We start from the raw sequence: 21,360 nt of genomic DNA, 5'->3' as shown, positions 1-21,360 counted from the left end.
AGGTATTTAAAATGTTTTCCTTAATGACAAACAAAGGGGAGAGCCACAGAGCGACAGCTGGGCTGCGTCTCCACTTACATAGACAGTGCGGTAAGGAACACCAAAGAAGAAAATGGGGATGGCCAACTTAATCTCAGATGAGCTTCCATCGTCTACTTTAGGGGTTTTGGTGTCATTCTGCCAAAATGGATACATGAGCTCCCTGGGATGAGCTGTCAAGAGAGACGGTGGTTAGAGAGATGGCAGATCCCTCTTCTGTTTGGCAAGTTACTTCCCTCCCATCCGCAAAAGCCAGCTTCTTCCACTAAGTCTTATAGATTAAATGCAAGTCAGATTGCCTTTCCATTTATCCTAAACCTAAGCTGTACACAGTGCGTTATCTTCTGCCTCTGGAAAGGAGAGAATGGGAATGACGCTATTTCTCCTTAGGAGAAATCACTTCCTGCTTCATTTCTATGCTTCCATATGTTTTAGAGAGAGAAAGGGTTAAAACAGGCTGGCAGGTTGTGACATCATCTCTGGAGCTCTCAGAGCACTGAGAGGTGGCCTCCAGGTCTGGCACGGCTTACACAGCTTGATCTTTGATCAGAAGGCAAGGTACGGAGAAGGAGGCTAGTGGTTATGAAGCTCCCTTCTAGCTCAAGAATTCTACTCTCATGTCTTCCTGAAAGGAGTCCCTTTCCCCCTCCTGCACAATAGGAGAAGATACCAGATCCCAGAAGGAAATAAACAACAGTTGGAACTGGGAAAAAAGTGGGAGGAGAGGGTTTGTAGTAACTGGCTGGTGAATGACCTTGATTGAGCTCCGGCCTGTGAGAAGGCTCTCTGCCCAGCTCCTGTTTACAAAAGACAGACACGGGATCCTCTGGGGTGAGGGAGGTCGGGCCCTTGAGAACTCTTTGCAGAGGAGGCGCAAGGCTCTTACTTATCATCCCGGTCAAAGGTGAGAGTCATCATACAAACACACACAGCTCCCCTCCTGTGACTGTGTCATCACCTCTCCTGACAACCTGGCTTCTTTCTCAGAAGTTTCTCATCCAAACTCTTGCAAGGGGTGACCCAGTTTTGTGAGAGAAATTAGACAATTACTCCAGGGTCTACGTGATTGATGATCAGGAGATCTATGAAATAATCTACATTTGGGGTGTGACCTTTCTCTGCCTCTGCGCTTTCTTCTCTTGAACGAGAAGAGAACAATAGAACATCATCTTTTCTTCCTTTTTTTTCTTTTTATTTGTTTATTAGTTGTCAGGGGAAGGGGCAAATCCTTTGGGGGCTTCTGGCCACAGTTCTTGAGGTACCTGCTTGCCATCCCCAGATGCTAACACCCCATTCTCATGTCAGGGCCCTCTCCTTGGGAAAGTCCCTGCTCTGTGCTGATGGAGCTGATAGACTGGCGAGCTACTGGCCGAGGACTGTCCTGCTCCTTCGGGAGCCTTTTAGCGGGCAGACAACAGCTCATGTAAGAGAGAATGCAGAATGGCCACAAAGCAGCCCAGCGGCGCCTGGCTGGGTTCCAGCTTCTCTCCTTCTGGAGCAGGGAGCAAGAGGCGATGTGCCTGGACAGACAGCTCATCTGTTTCCAGCGGCTCACATGGAGGGAAGCAGGGGAAACGAGCCCGGCCATTAGTGTGTAAGCATTGTTCCCCAAGCCCCGGAAGTCTCTGGGAAGCCAACCAGATCTGAACTTTTCAGAGATGCTGCACCCAGTTTAATCACAGGAGTGCTCAGCCTATGCGCTTCATTTAACATCACGTCAGTAGGCAAAAGAACAGTTCTCTAACTTTCATATTTACCCCGAAGTAACAAATTCCAAATTCCTAGAAGGTAGGAATTTTAAAAAATCTCTTTATAATCCCTATCATAGCAGTATTCACAGGTACTTGCTAAATTTGAAGGGGGATGAGCTTTCTCAAATTAATAATAATAAATCAATCAAATCATGTCATGGGTTTATCCTTAATGGGGAACTTTTTAGGAGTGATGCCCAGGTGTGAATAGGGCTCAAATTCACCCTGAATTGTAATCTTTTTAATGGAAAGATGAATTGATCTTTGGGGCAGTGTTGGCCCTTCTGCCTGGGAAACGGAGAATTCATACCCGTCCTGGAGGAGGCAGAAAACTGTGGTCACGGAGACCGTCCCTAACTTCTGTCTCTGCTCCAAAGGGGAGGCAAACTTGCAAGATTCTTCTCTCCATGAGTAATTCTAACTAGCTCATGAATTTGAACAAGAAGGAATGGAGAGCTAAAATTTTTCAATTTTAAGAAGAATACAAATCATTAAGATATCTGATGTTATAAATACTTAATAAGTACTTATTTAATGAGGAGGCAGGCCCCGAGGCTGAGTGGTTAAGTTCTCACGCTCTGCTTCAGCGGCCCAGGGTTTCCCTAGTTCAGATCCTGGGTGCGGACATGGCACCGCTCATCAAGCAATGAGGCGGTGTCCCACACAGCAGAGCCAGAAGGACCTGCAACTAGAATACACAACTATGTACTGGCGGTGGCGGGGGGAGCTTTGGGGAGAAGAAGAAAGAAAAAAATAATACTTGTTGAACGACGAAAAGGGTGCTTAATAAAAGCGAGTAGATTAAAACCCCAGTAATTTCTACCTTAGACACCAATGCTACTATGAAAATTTAACTGGTAAACAGCATGGCCTGTCAATAGCATCAGCGTTAATAAAAGAAAGAATATCGCTACTCAGGCTGGCTTTAGGTTGCCAATTTCCCAATAAACATAACTATGTTTCCAGAACTTTTTTTTCCCCACCAAATGAAACATACTTTCTTAGAGCAGGAGTGGGAGGCTAGAGTCAGCGGGTCTCTTTCCTTATTGCGAAGTTTCAGACTATAGTTTGCATGCCACAACTGTTTCAATTTACCCAACCCTGGAAAAATGTCAGGGCTACGCATGCCTTAGAGATTTATTCTCTTAGATTTGTAATCACATTCCAGCTGAACCAAACAAACGAGTAAAATAAAGGTGCTTCACAATTTTAGCCATAAAAGTTTCAAATCTATGTGGACTTTCCCATCTTTCTTGTCTAAAACCCAACAACAGTAGAAAGAAATGTGTGCAGCATTTGCCCACGTTGGGCAATGCTACGCAGATAAAAAGAAAAAAATCTCTGGGGGTGTAATTATCTTATTTCACTGGCAGTTTTAGACTTTTGGCCATTGTAAAAGGGCTACTGATAGATAAGTTACCAACATTAATGCTATTGCAACTTCTCAATTTTGGCTAAAACAAGTGTATTCTTTAAACTCTGAGCCAGAAGTTAAATACCTTAATGGAACTCAATCATCAGGCATGGGGTGAACACTCACACTTACCCTACATACTTTTAGTAAAAATAATTTGCATCCTCTTAAAGACCCACTCCATTAACATGAGCAACCTAGTATATAGAAATTGTGTTCAAAGTTAGATAAGAAAAAGTAGGAATTTAAGCGAACATCATTCAAAGTTAATGTATTTTGCCCTTGACAAGAGAATTTAATTTACATTTTTCTTGTTGTATCTGTAGACACATGTACACCTGCCCTGACAATTATGGTTCCAACAAAAGCGTCTCTTTATAAATTCAAGAGCATGCTAATCAAGAGCTTTATGGAATTCTGTAGTACTCACCTTGGTGCCGTACAAGTGCGAAGATGAAAGAGACCCAAATTCTAAGTAATGATGAATAATTCATCCTGGAATTTTAAAAAGAAAAAGAAAAAAAAAATCCCCAGCTTGCCAGAGTAAACAGAACACCAGGTGTGTTTGGTGGCAAATCCCAAGACACAGCACAACCATCCTAGGACAAATTCACATAACAACATCAACAGTTCTGAGTCGGGTTGAAATTCCCTGAATGCCAGCAGGTCCTTAAGTTCAACGCTTCATGAACAAATTAGACTCCCCATGAGCAGCCAGTTTGGAAGTGTAATGAGATCATTCAAATTGTCAGGAAATTATATAGAATCAATGACAGCGACAATGAGTAAAGGAAAGGCACCTACTCTGAAGCCACTGAAAAATAGGACCCAACTCTAAATAGAGCATGTTGTGTCTCTAGAATAGACACTCGTCTTCTGGGAGACCTGGCTCTCCTAATTTTCACAACAGCTCTCAATCAGGGTCAAATAATAGTCGATTAAAACACAACGTGTTTCTACGGGAGAGAGGATTTAGAGTTTGCCATCATCTTCTCTAGAGGATGGCGCCAATCCATCATTTTGAAGCACTGACCAGATTCACAAGTAGTGTGAGACTGTTCACTGACTTTCCATAGTGAAATGAATGATAAATACATTGATGATAAAAAAAAAGAACCACGCCAGGGTTGCTCCTTGAAATTACAATAAAAATAGAAGCTAGCACACAAGCCAGTGATTAGTTCCAGTAAATTAATTTAAGAAGGGATATTACCAAAGTGTGCTTGTTTTCATTTTAGTTACAGTCAGTTGAACGGCCGGGACGGTCTGTGCCGCTCCGTAAAGCTGAGATGCAAACGCAGACGCAAGCGCCATGTTAGACACACACCTGCGTGAGCACCAAGTGCAGGGTCGACGGTGAAGTTAGCTCTAAACAGTCTTCTTAAAATTAAAAACCCTCCTCTTATTCTTTGAAGCTATCACAATTCTTCAGCCAAACTTTCATGGAAAATCAGTGACTTTCCCCTGTGAGAGTTTTATTGTAAGTCTTCCGTTGTCAAGCACACGCATTAGAATCTCAAGCACATAATAAATATTAGTCAGTTTTGCCGAAAATAGTACAAAGACCTTCGGAGAGCTCTCACACAGCTTTAGCAGAGGGAGATGCCGTGCGAGGTGAAGACTGCAGCCCTTAGGGAAGCGGTTCAGAGAGCAGGAAGGAGGATTCATTTAAACATTTGTATTTACGAAAAATGTCACTAACCTGTTCTGTAGACACTGGAGGAATTGTCAGAAATATTAAGCCAAATCTTGGTAAACCAGGAAAAAATTAAGTAGAACAGGAATTCATGTCACTTCTCCCCCACTTGCTGCCAATTATTTCTGATTCCTGAAATGATGTCTGAATCCCTTACTCTTAAAACCAAAAATTCAGTTAGTCCGGCGTTAGAGTCAGATAAGTGTTGAGTTGCGATCAAGTTTTTTTCTATTGATTAAGGAAAAGTAAATCTAAAGATCAGTTTCAGGATTGCGTAGAGAGGTTCTTTTCCTGAAAAACTAGACCTTTTTTTACCCCTCTTAAAAAGAAAAAGTAGATTCAGATGGAAATGTCAGGTACTGGGAGCTGAAACCTTGGTCCTTTCTGATCAGAATCACTTTGCACTGAAAAACACAAAAGCAACTCCCCCCTTCTACTTTTGTATCCAAAAAAAAGGCAACTGTATAGTGTTACAGAATTAGCATCCACCAGCATGGGATTAAAACGCCACACAAAGCTGCTGCTTCCAACATTTAAATGAAGTTGGTTTTCCACTAAAGTCTTTTTTTGTTTCTCTGGTTTTGAACGGTTGGCAGACAGGCTCAGCTCTGATTTTTCACAGGTATGCACCAAGTATTTAAAGAAACGTTCTCAAACTTTTCTAGGTTTTATTCTTTCCCTTTGCTCTCTGCTACACGGCTGTGCAGCGTGATAGGCCAGGGCACTTTCCAGCAAACGCGAACGTGGGAACCTGTGTGAGGCATGATCTTTCATAAGGAAAAACCAAACGGTGCCCTGGAAAGCTCCGTTGATGCCCAGTGAGGGTCCTCGGAGAGCCTGGGGGGAGAGAGATCCCTCCTGATAAAAATTTTCAGTAAGTAAATAATTTAAAAGGCATAGTGCGGCCGGCCCCGTGGCTGAGCGGTTAAGTTCTTGCGCTCTGATTCAGCAGCCCAGGGTTTCACGGTTTGGATCCTGGGCGCAGACATGGCACCGCTCGTCAGGCCATGTTAAGGCGGCATCCTATATGTCACAACCAGAAGGACCCACAAGTAAAATATGTAACTACGTACTGGGGGGATTTGGGGAGAAAAAGCAGGAAAGAAAAAGAAAGAAAAAAGAAGACTGGCAACAGTTGTTAGCTCAGGTGCCAAGCTTTAAAAAAAAAAAAAAGGCATTGTGAACAAGGTAAAATGTGTTAGGTTTGATGCAGAATGAGAAAAATTGGCTAAGACATAAACTAAGTCTACTATTCAAAATATGTAAAGTGAGATTTGTTAAAAAAGAAATCATTGAATGCAGCAGAAAAAAACTGTAAATCAATGGGAATTTTTAAATTACTCAAAATTTTTCTCTGACCAGACGTTTAAATGCCGACTGCAAAAAAAAAAAAAAAAAGCAAACCTGTAATTCCAGTTTTGAGTTTTGAGCAAGTTATCCTAAAATGGACAAGAGTGCTTGGGGAACTTATTTTTTAGTCTAGATTATTCAATATTTTTCTCAAAACTTGTGATAATTCAGTAGGTTTTGTACATTAAGCTTACTAGCATGACGAATCTTCCACATAAATTTACTTATGGATCTCAAATGACTAATTTCCTCTGAAAGGCACATATTTATATAACAGAAAAATCTAACTTTTGGGGTGTCTATTTAAAGTAAAATGAGACTCAAATAGAAGACGCCCAGAAAAGCATTTTCCTTGCCCAGCCTTTATTAAGGTTTAAGTCCAGTAGTCAGCCTAACTGTCTTGAAGCAGAATAGTTGGCTCTATTTAAAAAAACTGCTAGTGGCATAATAATTGCTTTGGTCTTCCTTTTTCATGCGCTTGAGGATATTTATATCTCAGCCCTTTTGACCCATATTAAGTGCTTCATCCTTCTTGAGGCAGAACTGCTCCTGGGAGAAATGCAATCTGGGCTTAACCAGATCTGCAAGATGGTGGCAGAAATGAATGACTTTGAGAATCTGGGAGCGAGCGGGTGCCAGGCGCTTGAGGAAAGCCTGGTCTGGTTTAGTGCTGGTTGGCTGTAAGCCAGTCAGTGAGTATGTATTCTGGGTGTATACTCCGTGGTCACAGATGGAGAAACGACAAAAACCTCTTTTTATGCCATATCGGCAGGAGGGCTTATTTTGTTGAAGGTGTGAAGTGAGCAAAGATTTCTGACAAAAATTTAGACCAAAGGTGGTGCCGGGTGGCTTGGAGCTAGTAACCCAAGATATTGGCGCTTTATAAAGATGGCATAGATGGATGCTGCTTTCTAGGCAGGAGAAAAGACACTTCAGACAAAATAAACGGAACCAAAAAATTTAACTCCCTAAAAACAAGTAGAATGGACCTCATATGCTGATTGTTTTTGTTTGGTTTTGTTAAATTTCTTACACCTTTTCTGTGAGAGAGTTGTCAGATTTGAGCTCGTTTGAAAGGATGCAGTGAGAAGTGTGGTTGGCCAACAGCTTCCAGGTCCTTCAGGCTCAGCCTCAGCATTGGAACCAAGGGCACACTCTTCTTGGAGTGGCCCCCAGCCAATGACTGGGTGAGGTGGTAGGACAATGGCCTAGCACTTTCCACCCAAAGCAAGATTCCTCTTATGGGCAATGTTTGCTCTGGAGGGCCTAGTTGAGCTGACAAGTGCTCAACTGAGGCGGCTCTCATGGGCCACAATCAGGGCCTAATTGGGAAAACCTTGTATATGTATATACAATGCATTATATATATAATTTTATATGGATGGGATTTATTGTATATATACATATACACGTGTACATGCATACATACATGTATGGGTGTGTGTGTGTATGATGGCATTATCTGGGTAGAAGCCTTCAAAGATTTGATTTTCCAGATTTCTCAAAACTCTGAGCCCTCAGACATGTCCCATTCTACCTGATTAAGAGCTAAAATTTCTCCCAGCACAGGAGGACAATAGGAAGGACTATTCCCTATGAGGCAACAGTCGCCCCGGTTCTGAAGCTGCTCCCATCTCCTTTCCTGACTGCTATACCTATAATAAGGGTTAAGTTGCAGCATAACCCAGCCAGGGATGTCCTGGACCTGGTGAGGGAAGAAAGAGACTCTACACCAAAGAAGCTACAAGACCTAGCCAGCACCTCCTGGCTTAGGGTGGGCAGAGGGAAGTACCCATGGGACTGAATTGTGAGGGTGATCAATCAAGGAGACTGGGCCATAACACAGAACAAGGGAAGGTTTACGGACTTGGGGGCACACTCTAGGGATACAGGCTTTAACACTGGCAAGGATCCCAGGGGATGGTGCAAACTCGCTGCTAGAAGCTCCTAGAAGCCTGGAAAAAAATGATGGCTCACCCTGAGTGAGGTTGAAATGCCTGAATTACTGTAGTAGATGCTGGATCAGATATAGTACGTGAGTTTGGAAGACCCACCAGATGATCATGTTCCATGGGAAAGCCCAGAGAACAGACACATCATCCACCAAAGCCAGCAGGAGTACGCCGCTGAGAGAAGCACCAGCTTCTCTAAGCTATCACTAAGAAGCTCAGTGGGTGCTCTCCTCTGCAGGCCAGGGCTGATGGCAGGAGAGGTGATATAGACCTCGACTGTCTGATAGAATCAGAGACGTTGGGAGCATGAAGCAATAGAGACCAGGTGGCAGCCCCCTACTGTTTGAAGCCAAGGGGGTCATAATCTTCATAACGACTGAGAAGATCACAGTGGTAGCCAAGAGGGCCTGATCCATTGAGAGTTATGGACACAATTAACAGAGCGTGGCATCCAAGGGGCAAAGTAGATGGGCAGGTGATAGTGGTATTGCTTACTAGGTATAATAAAAAAGAGCAAGAGGCCAAAGACAGTTGCCCTAATAAAAAGTCCAGATCTCTTTCTCAGCTTGTGGATCTGAGTCAGTTTTTGAAACTGGAATCCACAGACCAAAAAGGTAACCAGCTCTCCAAAGGGAGGAACCCTGCAACTCCATGGCAAATATGTATAGTAATGATTCTCACAGTCCTTCTCCCAAAAGACCTATGGCCATTTACTAGAGCGACTGTAGACTTGGGGAAGTGGAGTGCCCAGAGATTTTGGGGACTGTTGGACAAGGGGTTTGAGTTAACACTGATACCCAAAGACCCTGTTAGTGTGGGAACACGTAGGGCCCAGGTAATAAAAGGAGTCTCGGCCAAGTCCAGCTTCAGCAGATCCACAGGGGCTGCAGACCCACCTGGATGTCATACTCCAAGTCTCAATATATAATTGGGATTGATGTACTTGTCACACTGGGTCTTTGGTCTGTCAGGTAAGAGCTATCATAGCAAGGAAGGAAACTGATCCCCCACTCCAACAGAGGAAGTAAATACAAAAGAGTATTGCATCCTGGGATCGGGGGAGGATGGTAAAGACTAGTGTCACTCTTAAAGAGCAAGGGTGGTGGACTCTATCATATCTCCATTTAATTGGCTGAGATGGATCCTGAAGAATGATTGTGGACTACTGCCAGTTCAACCAAGTAGTAGCTCCAATTTGCAGCTGCTGTGCTAATGGCACAGAGCTGATTGACATGGTTTTAGATAACATGACATGTGCCCATTTATTTGGAAAATGTATTTTTTTCCCTGTCTGAATCAAGAACGAGGATCAGAAATAGTTTACATTCAAATGGAACAGACTGCGATGTACATTCATAGTTTTGCCCCAGGACTCAGCTCTGGACCATCTGGATCCTACAGAACATCACCTTGATTCATTACACTGTTAACATCAAGCTGACTGGGCATGCTGAGCAGGAAGTGGCTAGCAGGCTGGAGGCCTTGGGAAAACACATGTGCTCCAGAAGGTGGGAGATAAATCCTTCAAAGATTCAGGGCTACTACTTCAGTAAAGTTTTTAGGAATCCAGTGGTCAGGGGCATGCTGGACCCTCCCCTCCAAAGTAAAAAACAAATTGCTACATCTTGCAACTCTACGGGAATTCTCCCTTCTTTGTAGCTTTCTTCAAGTTCTAGTGGCCACACATTCTATACCTATGAAAACTGTTCCAGCCCACATTCCAGGTGATAAGGAATTCAGCCAGCTTTGACTCGGTCTGAGAGCAGGAAAGAACTTTGTAGCTGCTCCGGGCTGAAATGCACGCAACGCTGGCACTTGGGTCATATGTTCAGTAGACCCTTTGTTGTTGGAGGTGTCAGTGGTGGAAAAAGTTGAAATGTGCACTTTATTGCAAACCCCAGTGGGAGAACCACACAACAGGCCCCTGGAGTTCTGGAACAAGGTCATGCCATTGGTAGCAAAGAATAACACAGCTCCTGAAAATCAACTTTTGGCATTCAAATTGGCCCTGTGATGGAACATTTGACCACGATACAAGTGACCACGTGTCCAGAAATTCCCACCGTGAGCTGTGCCCTGTTGGCCCCACCAAGTCATAAAGTCAGGGGGGCCCAGTAGCAATCTATTGTAAGATGAAATTGTATATCTGGGACCTGCAGTGAGCAAGCTGCCTGACTAGTTAGCCTAGACTCCATGTCACCTTCCAGAGTTGTACCAGTACCCCCCAACCCAAATCAAACATATGGCTGCATGTGACATGAGGGGTGCACACTATAAACTAAAGGAAGAGGAAAGGCCTCAGTTTGGCATATGGATGCATTGGCTTGGTGTGTGTATGCAAGCCTAAGGCAGATGGGGGCAGTATTACAGCCTCAGTCAGGGGTGGCCTTGAAAGACAATGATAAGGGAACATCTGCCAATGTGTAGAGTTTTGGACGATATATCTTGTCAAGTACTTTGTGTCAAAAGAGAAGCGTTCTGAGGTTAGAATACGTACAAACTCGTAGGCAGTGGTGAATCACATAGCCAGCTGGACAAAAGCCTGAAAGGAAAAAGCTTGGAAAATGAGTGACAAGGAGGCCTGGAGTAGAGACATGTGGATAGACAGCTGGAAATGGACACAAAGTGTGAAGATCTTTGTATCACATGTTAACGTCCACAAGAAAGCATCCACTACAGAAGAGGAACTAGACAACTGAGTAGACAAAATGACTTGGCCAGTTGATGTGAGGCAGCCTTTGCCAGTGATAGTACAATGGGGACCCGTATGAAGCGCCCACAGGAGCGTGGGTGGAGGTTATGCATGGGACCAATAGCATGAACTCTCATTTAGCAAAGCTGATCTAGCTACCATTGCCTCTGAATGTTCAACCTGCCAATAGCAGAGACCAGAGCTAAGCCCTCAGTATGTCACAGTTCCTCAGGGAGACCAACTGGCCACTTGGTGGCAAAATGGCTATGCTGGATCACCTTCATCCTGGAAGTGCCCGTTGTCCCTTCTCACAGGAATAGACCTGTATTCTGGATATGGGAATGCCTTTCCTGCTCACAGGGCCTCAGCCAGCACTGCTAATGAGAGGCTTGCAGACGGCCTGATCTGTAGGCATAGAATTCTGTGCAAAATAGTATCTGACTAGGGAATGTCCTTTTCAAAAAAGGGGATATGAGTGTGGGCCCATGACTACAGTAGGATCCCTGATCCAGCATTGGAATGAATTGCTGAAGGAGGAAGGGAAGCACCACCTTGGAGATAATACCCTGAGAGGGTGGGGTGTCACCCTCCAGAATACTGTATATATATATTGAATCAGAGACCACATTGAATGACACTTAATGTTTATTAACTAACCAGTAAGATTTCCTGGATCTAAGATCTCAATGATAAAAGATGGTCGTCTCTGAAATTTAAACAAGGACTCAAAGATATTTTCTGAAGGCAACTTTATCTATTTCTAACCAAGGAGTTTGCAATAGCTAATTCTAAGTAGACCAACATAAGCAAAGAAATTCACAATTGGCCTTATTTAACATTCTTGCTAGCACATTAGCAATAAAGTTGAAAAAAAAGCAGGGGCAGACACACTACATTCCCTCTTCACCAAGTAGCACCAAGAAGTTTCTCTAGAAGATTTTCGGTGGTTGGCAAGGCAACTCTGATTAAAGTTTACTGGGACCATAAGTCGAGGAGTTTGGGGCTATTAATTCATCATTTTTTCAAGGGCACTAGGCTAAAACAAGTGATACATTGCTGAGGAAAAATAGTACATATATAACTTCTGGTGCAGAGGTGAAATCTCACTTAGCGATGATTAAAAATTGCAGATTCCAGAAGAAAGATGGCTCCTAAGATAGACAATATGCAAGGATCACATAAATCCATGATGTGTTGAATTCAAGTGCCCAGATTTGCATGCCTAATTGGGAAGAACACTATCTTGGTTGCACTAACTAGGAATCATATATCAAGCCCCAAATTAGTAAAGTCTTTGACTTTGTATTGATGTGACAAGTTATAAAACCAGGAAAAAAAAATGTCCTTTTTATATAAGTTTAATGGAGAACAATTTGGCAATATCTACCAAAATTACAAACACTTTTGACCTTTGATTGAGCAATCTCATTTCTGGGAATATATTCTACAGATTTATTGCAAATATGTAAAAGAACGTATGCTGTTTCCTGGAGCAAATGAGAACAATAAAAAAAGGGGGAGATTGGTGGGGGGAGAAACACTCAAATGTTTACCAATAAGGTATTGGTCAAATAAATTATCAATTACATTGATAAATGAAATGTTATGTATTCTACTGTAAACAAAGGGTAAAGTGATTCCCTACATAGCTGCTATAGAGAGATCTCCAAGATATGTTTTAAGTGAAAAAAAGCAAGGTGCATGATAGTGTATAATATGTTCACTTTGCTGTATAAAAGGGGAACAATAAGAAAATATATTCTTATTTGCTATTATTTGTGTAAACTCTGGAAATATATACAAGAAACTAATAAAAAATGGAGTACAGGGGTTAGAGTGGGATTTTCAATGTATACCTTCTTTATATTGTTTGATTTTTGAACCATGTGAATGCTTTCTATTTAAACATTAAATGGTTTTAAAAAGACTTCTTTTTGTAAACAAATTAGACCAAACAAAATTTTAACACAACCAAAGCAATTCATAATGTCCTAGTTGTATTCTCTAATAGAGGAGTAAAGCTTACATCTGCCTTCAAATGTATCAGATATTTCAGAAAACATTTTTTTTCTCTTTAGCCTGTATTTTTTAATGTCTGCCTCCTTTTATCCCCATTTTTACTTATTTAGCAACTTAATTGTATTACTTACAGTGACAAAGAAGCATTCAAGGATGAAGAGTCTATGAAAGACTCGACAAACTGAAATTGCATTGCAATTTTTTGGCAAATCTAGATCTTGCAGACCATAATAGATAACGTCCCCTCCATTTTGTAGCAATATTTATATTCTTCACAGAGCTCTCTCTTGAATTTTAAAGAGGAGCAATAGCAGTGACAACCTCATCTTTTCCCATGACAAAACCTTTCATACAGGCTCCATTAGATTATAAACATTTTTTCTTCCTCTAAGAACAGCAATTTTTTTCACTTGAACACTGATGCCTTCTTGATGGATGTCTGAGTTGGAACAGAGTGACCTCTCTCACCTTTGGCTGTTTACTGAAACAAAGTCGTAAGGCCCTGGAATGTCCTCAGGTTAAAAACCAAATTATCAGTTTCCTTGCATAACATTACTGGTTCATTTATTCTCGTCAATAGCACCCATCACAAGTGTCCAATAGGGCATTGTGGAGGAGCAGGCAGGGCAATAGATATACACAAACCACAGTTTCACAATTCTGGAAGTGGCACGAGGACAAATTTCAATTTGGATTTAGAGCTGCCAGACACATTAGAGACTGTTATAGAGCAAATCAACTTAGTAAATGGATTTTGAGGAATATCTTATTTCAGTGACACATAAAGACTAACAATAAAGGTATGTGTGTGGAAGGTTATGGCAGCAGTAAGCACTATAGCATAGCTGTCCCGTGCATGGAGTCTGCAGACAAAGTGCTTGGGCTTGAATCCTGGCTCTATTGTCATTTACCAACGGTATGACTTTTGGCAAATCACTTAATCTATCTGCGCCTCAATCACCTTACTAGTAAGAAGATGGGGATGATGACAGTGCTGACGTCACAGACGTTGTGAAGACCAAATGGGTTCAATATAGGTAGAGCATCTAGAATGAGCCTTGTTGATGATAAATGCTCCTTATTATTGTTTAGAAGAAACGTGAGAACTGGAAATTGTAAGCTCGGATCCCTGGCACTGATTCACACAACCAGCAACTCTATCTTCTGTGTCTTTCCTTCCTACTGGGTCATGAGTTTGTTACTCCCCTCTTAATGTGTGTGCCTTCAAACAGAATGCAAGCCAACTGTTCAGGTGCCTGAACCACACTGAAGAAAGCATTAGACAAAGCATTAAAGTTATTAGCAATTCTTATTTCACCGATTTAAAGGGAAGAACTTACTTCCTTTCTTCTAGTTTGCTGTCTATTTATTTGGCTCAATTATTATTTAGGTCACTGTTTCAGTGTTTTGAAATAAAGTTGTAAAAATGCCACTGACTCAGCAGAATAATGCTAAACTATATTAGTAAAAAATCTCCATGTTGTGCTGTTTTCTTTAGTTCAGAGTAAGGTGGGAGGCTACGAATATGTTCACATATATTATATTCATATATATAGGCAAATATATATATATTTGAACATTTTAATAGAGCAGTTTATTAGAAAAAAAGCTAAACACTTCTAGTGCTATTCTCAAATTTTTCAAGGAAAGGAATCAGAACTTCATTATCCTTTAAGGAGATACAATATGGTACGTTATTCCTTTCATGGATAAACTTAATTCCTAAATCTGAATTACATTAAAAACTTAAAAGTAGATGAAATGACTCATGTTAGTATCTATAATGACTTATATATGTTTTAAAGTTATCTGGCTAAATTTGAACTCTGAAGTTCTAAGTTGGAGAACACAGATGACTTCTTTTCCATAGAAGAGATGGAAAGAGAAATGTGACATCACAGGTTAACCTTCTTGTTTTATATGCATATTAATAACTGGTGAAAGTCCAACATTTTTCAGTCCATTGGATATTGGATGTCTTGCCATATGTCTACCGTGCAAGTCCTTAGAGAAGCTCACAAAAATACTAATTAAATAGAATTCAGCACAGAAGTTAAAATTACAATTCTTTGAAATTTGAGCAAGAGGTAGAAACAATCAAATTTACACAGATCATGATACTCATGCACTTCTGAAGCACTGAGAGAGAAGTTAATAGAGTCTGTCTTCTAAATACAGAAGTGAAACACAGTTCTTGGACTTTAACTCTTGGTACAAGGTTAATTTATAACTTTACCAAGAAATTATTGATAAGCAGGTAGGGTTCAAGTCTCTAAAACTCTAACTCGTATAGACAATTATTTTTCAAAGGAAGAAGTGTCACTTGAAAAAGTGTCACAAATTTTAATTCATCAAAATGAGATTTTCATTCTTACTGAAAAAAGGGGATGCCAAATATCTCAAAGGGAGGTTTTTAGCCTTAAAAGGATAAAAAGGGATTATCTAGAGCATGTTCGAAGTATAAAGTTCACCAACACAAAAGCAATAACACATTTCCTATGAATCTTTGTTTTGCAATTCCCACTTCTAACTTTGGCAAAATCCCAATTAAGCTCATTAAAATGGCCAAACTCTTACCAGCTTAGGCCAGTTCCCCAGAGGGCCCAACCACAGCACTGATGTCGATTTTTAGCTGTATCAAAACAAACATATATCTTGATCCCACAACTCCAGAAAAAAACCAGAACACAAAGAGAAAGTGGACTTGGATTTTTAATTTTTTTAAAGATTATCTATATATATATATATTAATAAAAAGTGCAAAGAATAGACCTTCATGTTTAAATTATATTCTAAAATAAAATATATATTTCCATTAACTGCAGGAGACAACTGGCAAGTAAAGAGCCTGAGAGAGTCCTCCACCACTACAATGGACATGTATTTTAAGGAAGCACCTAGGAAAAATCGAGTGTTCACAACACATCTGGTAACACAGAGAGCTTCTGGGTGTTCTCGAAAGCAGTTTGTTTGCATTTTCAATCTAACATGAAATGAAGGGAAAAATCAAATTCATAAACAGAAGTGACATTGCTTAGAACAATCTGTTATTCTGTATTCCTGTTTTATATGCCCTGGAGGCCAGCACTTCCCATGGAGCAGCCGCACTCACATGTGCATTTGTAAAGCTATCACCTGCGAGCCTCAAATGACGATCAGCTCCCTGCGCAACAAGTGTTCTCTGTTCATAACACTGCGGACTTAGCGACATAGCTAAAACACCTGGTTAGACTTGAACTTTCATTTTTTTAAGCAAACAAAAATTTAAAACATAGCATCATAATATTTGGCTCTCTTACACATGGCTCATGTTTTGGGCTTATTTTCACCAAAAGGTTTTAAAGAAACAAAGGGTTATATAATATCTGCTGCTTTCTTACATATTTATGGCAATGGTGGCAACAGTTTGCAGAAGCAATGGAAACTTTTAATAATAAAAACAGACATGTGACTCTGACTTTTTTTTACTTTAAAGCAATCTGGGCTATTTGAACAATTCAAATTCAAAAACTGATTTCTACTGTGGCTTCTGCAGCTACATGCCCACATGTAGAAAGGATCCCTTTCCCTTGATTTGGCATTCTTTTATTATTCCTTTCCTTTTTCATAACTGAAAAGAATGTCTAATTTAGAAAAGGTATGTTCTATACAGCCTGCCTGTAGCAACATATCTGTAATACTGGCTCTGACAGCATTTTGCCTCATAAATGTCAATAATATGCTCTCACTGAATCTGGACGAAGTCAACATTAAAATACAGATAAGCTGCAGCATCAATTATGCATAACTTGTAGACTCAAAGGTCCATGATCTCTCCTCTCCTTCTTTTTGGCCTATTATAAAAATAATTTTGGTTACAAGTGTCTACACAGCACCAGTTTTATTTCAAAAGCAGCATCTTTACTTAGCTGCCCAAATAAATCTACAAGAACACATGCTCAAATAGCATTTCTCCTTTACTTCTGTAACTCTAAGAGACCGGTAATTGTATTAGATTTTCGTCTCAATCAAAAATTATTCAGCAACTATTAAAACCATCAATCCAATGCCCTAAAAATACCCACATCCACTGAATTAAATGAGAAGTCCCCTGACGTGCAGCTGTATAACAGAAGAATTATGCCTGCAGCTGATGGACACTGTGCTCTGTAATAACAGAAGGAACAGGTCTCTAACAGTAAAAAAGCGCTTCATAAAACTTTGTCATATATAAAATATCTTATTAATTGTGACCATTCCACTTATGATTAAAGCATAACATAAGTGTTTGCTCTGCCTTCTGCTGTGGGACAGTCAGTCAACCTCAAAAATAACAGTGCATCTGTTTTCCAGGCTGACAGAAGCAATGGGCTCAATTACATTGTTTTCTCTCAAACTCGTCTGCACTCATGCGCACATACACAAAGCACCCACGGTTTTAGTCTTCATGACACTGTTGCCACACTTTTTTCCCACTTCCAAAAATCTGTCAGGAAAATGTGATTGCAAAATAATTATCCTTGTCTATACCCAGCCTGGATCTCCATTGCTCACTTTTGTGATTTCGAAAGATAAAGTCTGCAGCAGAAGGAGAATAGGCCTCATTCATCTTTCTCAAACCCTTTGGTTTCCACCTTTAATGTTACAGTGAATGTAGATTTGACTCAGTAGGCCTGGGTCAAAGTCTTTACAGATACTGAACCTGAAGTGCATTAAGAGAATAAACATCTGCTGTTATGGCATAGGAAAATTTAAAAAGTAGCAATAATAAACACAACTCCGCATAGGTGAAGAATTTACAAGAGTCATCTAAAAATTTCATAAGAAATTAAAGAATTTGTAGGAGGGGTGGAATCATATAATGAAGGTCAAAAGGTCAAACGCAATCAGGTATTGATTACATTCCTTGAAAAATACTTCACGTGCACATCTTCTGCCCCAGTTATGCTAAGTCTTTCTCAAGGCTCCCACCTGTAAACATGGTGGACCAAGAAAGACATATATCAAAAAAAGGGATTACATTGATTAACAAAGGAATAGAAGAACAAACAAAAAGATTTCAGAGCAGATAAGGAACTAGCTTTTAAAGAAAAGTGCTTTAAATATGCTTTTGCAAAAAATATGACTTGGAGGCAATTCTGAAGTTTTGACACTTACATTTTACTCATAGATTAGGCAGAGTTGTTCTTCTGTAGAGGCAATGAAATCGAAATGTAAAACAAAAAGAATTGCTCGATTATGACATCACAAAATCCCAGGGGAGAACTGGGAACCAAAGCTCCCTTTGAGTAAAATTTCCCACTTTTAATGCAAAGTGCAAGAGCAAGGGCTTCAAATGATGACACAGGCAGGAAAGTCACAACACTCCTCCCAGATTCCCCCCTTTCCTCCCTCACACACCCTGCAGATAGTTCATTAGCTAATTCTCAACTCTCCTGGCACGTACATCCATTACGCCATTGGATTCTTCACAAAGTCAGGCCTCTATTCCTAATAGTTTAAAGTGATGAAAAAGATAGATAGATATAAGGAAATACATTCAATAAGCAAAAATAAAAGAACTCTGGAATCTGATATTGTCATGTTATGGAAGTAACAGTTGATGTCATGTGTGAGGAACATTACAAATTGAGATAGTTACATACAAAGAGACCAGACTGCTCTGCCTGCGCTTCCAGAAGAACGGCGAGTTTTCCTGGAGTTTTAACTCTCCATCTACTCTTCTTCCAGATCCTAACAGTTATAGGTTCTAACTGAGTACCTGAGATCAGAATCAGGTTGAAAATGCTTAAAACATTTTAATTTCAAAAGGGAGAAATGAAAAATCACCCAAGTTGAGAAATAAGTTAATTATGAACAGAATAAAACAATTAGGCAAACACGTGCTGACACAAATCAAAATGAAAAACTGAACAAAAAAGGAAAGGAGGGAGAGGGAAGAACTGGGAGAGAGAAGTGCTGGCCCCTCCTGTAAAGACTGCTTGTTTTCTGATTTAAATACCATAAGACGCCCTTCTGAGGGGGATATACGGTTCGTACCATCTTCACGAGTACCCTCAACGGTAACGATAACCACGTGCTAGACGAATCCCGGTGAACACAGTAAGAAGTCGGTGATTTCTGAGTCATCTTTCACGACGGAGGGCACACGGACTGGAGATGTGGCCAATTCTGCTGGCTGAGCCAAAGAAATCTGTGGTAGAAAATACCAAAAACAGCCCCCTACCCATTCTAGGGGGGAAAATATACAAACCCCTCCTGAAACCTAAATCAAACAAAACAAAACAAAAAACCTTCTCCCTCCTAAAGAAAACCACATTGGAAACAAATGCCCTGCAAGAAGTCCTTATGTGTGTGTTTTACAAGGCTGGTAGAGGTTATTTTGTCTTGGATTCCACATAAATCTTATCTCCATCCCTAATGCCAAAAGAATGCAACGCCCGAGAGCTGTACTTCATTTCCTCTGGGCCAAAGGGCGCTTCATGGTCAAAATAGTAGAGAAGCATGCTGCTTGTGGGTAATTGCACTAGAGTTTTTAATTGTTTCTTTAGTTCTGCAACTGTTTGGTCCAGACGAATGCTTATTTCTTCCACCTGATCATTAAAGTGGACTTCTACTTTTGCGCTGCTCTGGGGTCTTAGGTCCACTTCTGCCAAAGGCTCCAGCTTCCCATATTTTGTGATCAGTTCATGATACCTAGAAGAATAAAAAAAGTGTCAGCTTATGTCACTAGCACACGAACTATGGACTTCTTCAGAATTACAGCTAAACTACACTGCTATGCTCAACATCCTTCTAATAGCCTATTCGAATATTATCTTCATCTATCTATCTATCCATCTATCGAATGACTATTGTGGAAGCTGTGATCTGATATGGTTGCCCTCTAAAGGCAACAGTAAAACCATGTCTTTGTGGATACGGGAAGAGTTTCTCCTAGAGATGGTCACCATGCCCACTACTAATCACTATATAAGAACAGGCGAGCAGTTTCTGACTCCTGGACAAGCCATAACTTAGAAACAAAAACAACTAGTTGACTGCTAGCTGTTAACCCAGCTTCTTCAGTGATGCCTTGTTTGAATTTCCAGCCTAGTCTCACAGGGTGTAAGACAAGGAATTTGCAGAAGAGTCAAGAATACATTCTTGTAAAAAAGTTGTAAATGAGGGGATACAAGTTCCTTGATCAAGGCAAGAATAAAAAACAAAAGACATCAAGAGGAAAGTGAATCACAGAGGTGAGACTAGGGCCCACAAGGTCAAGTTTCCCACGTGGAAAATCTTGTCTCCACTGCCAGCCTTGGAGGATCGAGGTCTGATTTTACTGAGGAAGCTGAGCAGCTTCCTACAAACCAGAGAGGGAAAAAATGCTAAAAAGATCGGATATTAGCTTTATTATAACCAAGGCATACTGAGGTCAATTCAGGATCAGAATACAATGGTCATACAAGATTACTCCCCTACCTCCCTCACCCTACTTTTGGCTTTAACTCAGTTAAATCAGTGTTATAATAAGGTTGGTAGGACATTAAAGACGTAGTAAGAGGATGTGTAGTTGGGGATGGAGGTAACCATTTCCATCAAGGGGAGTAACAGGGTATGGTAAAATAGCATTGGCCTTGTAGTCAGAAGATCTGACTTTAGAGTCTTGACTTCATCCTATAATTAGATGTGTGACTTAGCAACTCACGCAATCCTTTTGGATCTCAATTTTCTCTTCAGTAAAATTGGGATAAGTCTGCCTTTCCTACCTTATAAGACAGTCATGAGCATTATATAAAATAACAGATGAGTAAGCAGTTTGTAAATTCTAATTTCATATACACAGACAAATTAATGTTACACTCCTGTCATCCTGGAACTCACATTATTAAAACACACATACTCCTTAGAAAATATATGGTTGAAATGTATTCAGGTAGAACTTCTTGGAAAAGCTGGTGGTATGATGAAACAAACTACACAATAATCTTCTCTCAAGACTTGAGCCCCAAATAGTGTTTTTTAAAAGGGTAAAAATATCACCAGCAGCAACTAACTAAAGAAGAGAAGGAAAAACCATATTGCCACAATCTTTTAAAAGGAACCCAAGGCTCTGTACTATATAGTTCTGCTAAGCAAGGATTCTAACCCAACCTCCAGAAGCCATTATGGAGAAAGAGGGTAAGGAGACAAAGTCCTGAGCATTCTGACTAATACTTCCCAATTTAAAGGAAACTGAACTGAGGGGTAAGGAGTGGCTGAGAGGAAGACTGAGGAAACCCTTTGGAGACGGGAAGCCTCTACATCCCACTGCCAGGATGTCAGGATCTTAGCAAAGGCAAACAAAACAAACCAAAAACCCCCAACAAACAAACTACCAGGATCTGAAATTTTCCAAGGCTCAAAACTGAAAAAGTGAAATGATTCAAAGTCTAAGGGTATCTCTCCTCCACCCTGTCTCCTAGTATACGCCTTCAAGTAAGTCA

General features: G+C 40.6%; 2 protein-coding genes across 9 annotated transcripts in view; both read right to left on the bottom strand.

Annotated features, from left to right (window-relative positions):
* Nucleotides 1–5,306, bottom strand: part of TECTA (tectorin alpha) — a 70,173-nt gene extending 64,867 nt beyond the window's left edge. For 3 of the 5 annotated variants that reach the window (XR_011440800.1, XM_023645009.2, XM_070273813.1), the window contains exons 1-3: nucleotides 4,907–5,296; nucleotides 3,635–3,699; nucleotides 79–212 (exon numbers count right to left, since the gene is read on the bottom strand). Coding sequence is in view for 3 of the 5 variants with exons in the window: in XM_023645009.2 (XP_023500777.2) it covers nucleotides 79–212; nucleotides 3,635–3,698 (198 nt within the window). In the remaining 2 variants the exon portion in view is untranslated. Of the gene's footprint in view, nucleotides 1–78; nucleotides 213–3,634; nucleotides 3,783–4,906 lie in introns of those variants that run through there. The other 2 variants (XR_011440801.1, XM_070273812.1) reach the window with 2 other exon arrangements.
* A 10,301-nt stretch (nucleotides 5,307–15,607) lies between these two features.
* TBCEL (tubulin folding cofactor E like) overlaps nucleotides 15,608–21,360 on the bottom strand; it is a 74,222-nt gene continuing 68,469 nt past the window's right edge. For all 4 annotated transcript variants that reach the window (XM_023645008.2, XM_070273814.1, XM_070273815.1 and 1 more), the window contains exon 8: nucleotides 15,608–19,588. In XM_023645008.2, the coding sequence (XP_023500776.1) occupies nucleotides 19,270–19,588 (319 nt within the window). In that variant the 3' untranslated portion in view covers nucleotides 15,608–19,269. The remainder of the gene's footprint in view (nucleotides 19,589–21,360) is intronic.

The sequence above is a fragment of the Equus caballus genome, chromosome 7 (genome assembly GCF_041296265.1).
Source record: "Equus caballus isolate H_3958 breed thoroughbred chromosome 7, TB-T2T, whole genome shotgun sequence".
Taxonomy (NCBI): domain Eukaryota; kingdom Metazoa; phylum Chordata; class Mammalia; order Perissodactyla; family Equidae; genus Equus; species Equus caballus.
Note: the sequence above shows the minus strand (reverse complement) of the source record. Positions and strands in the feature narration are given on the sequence as shown.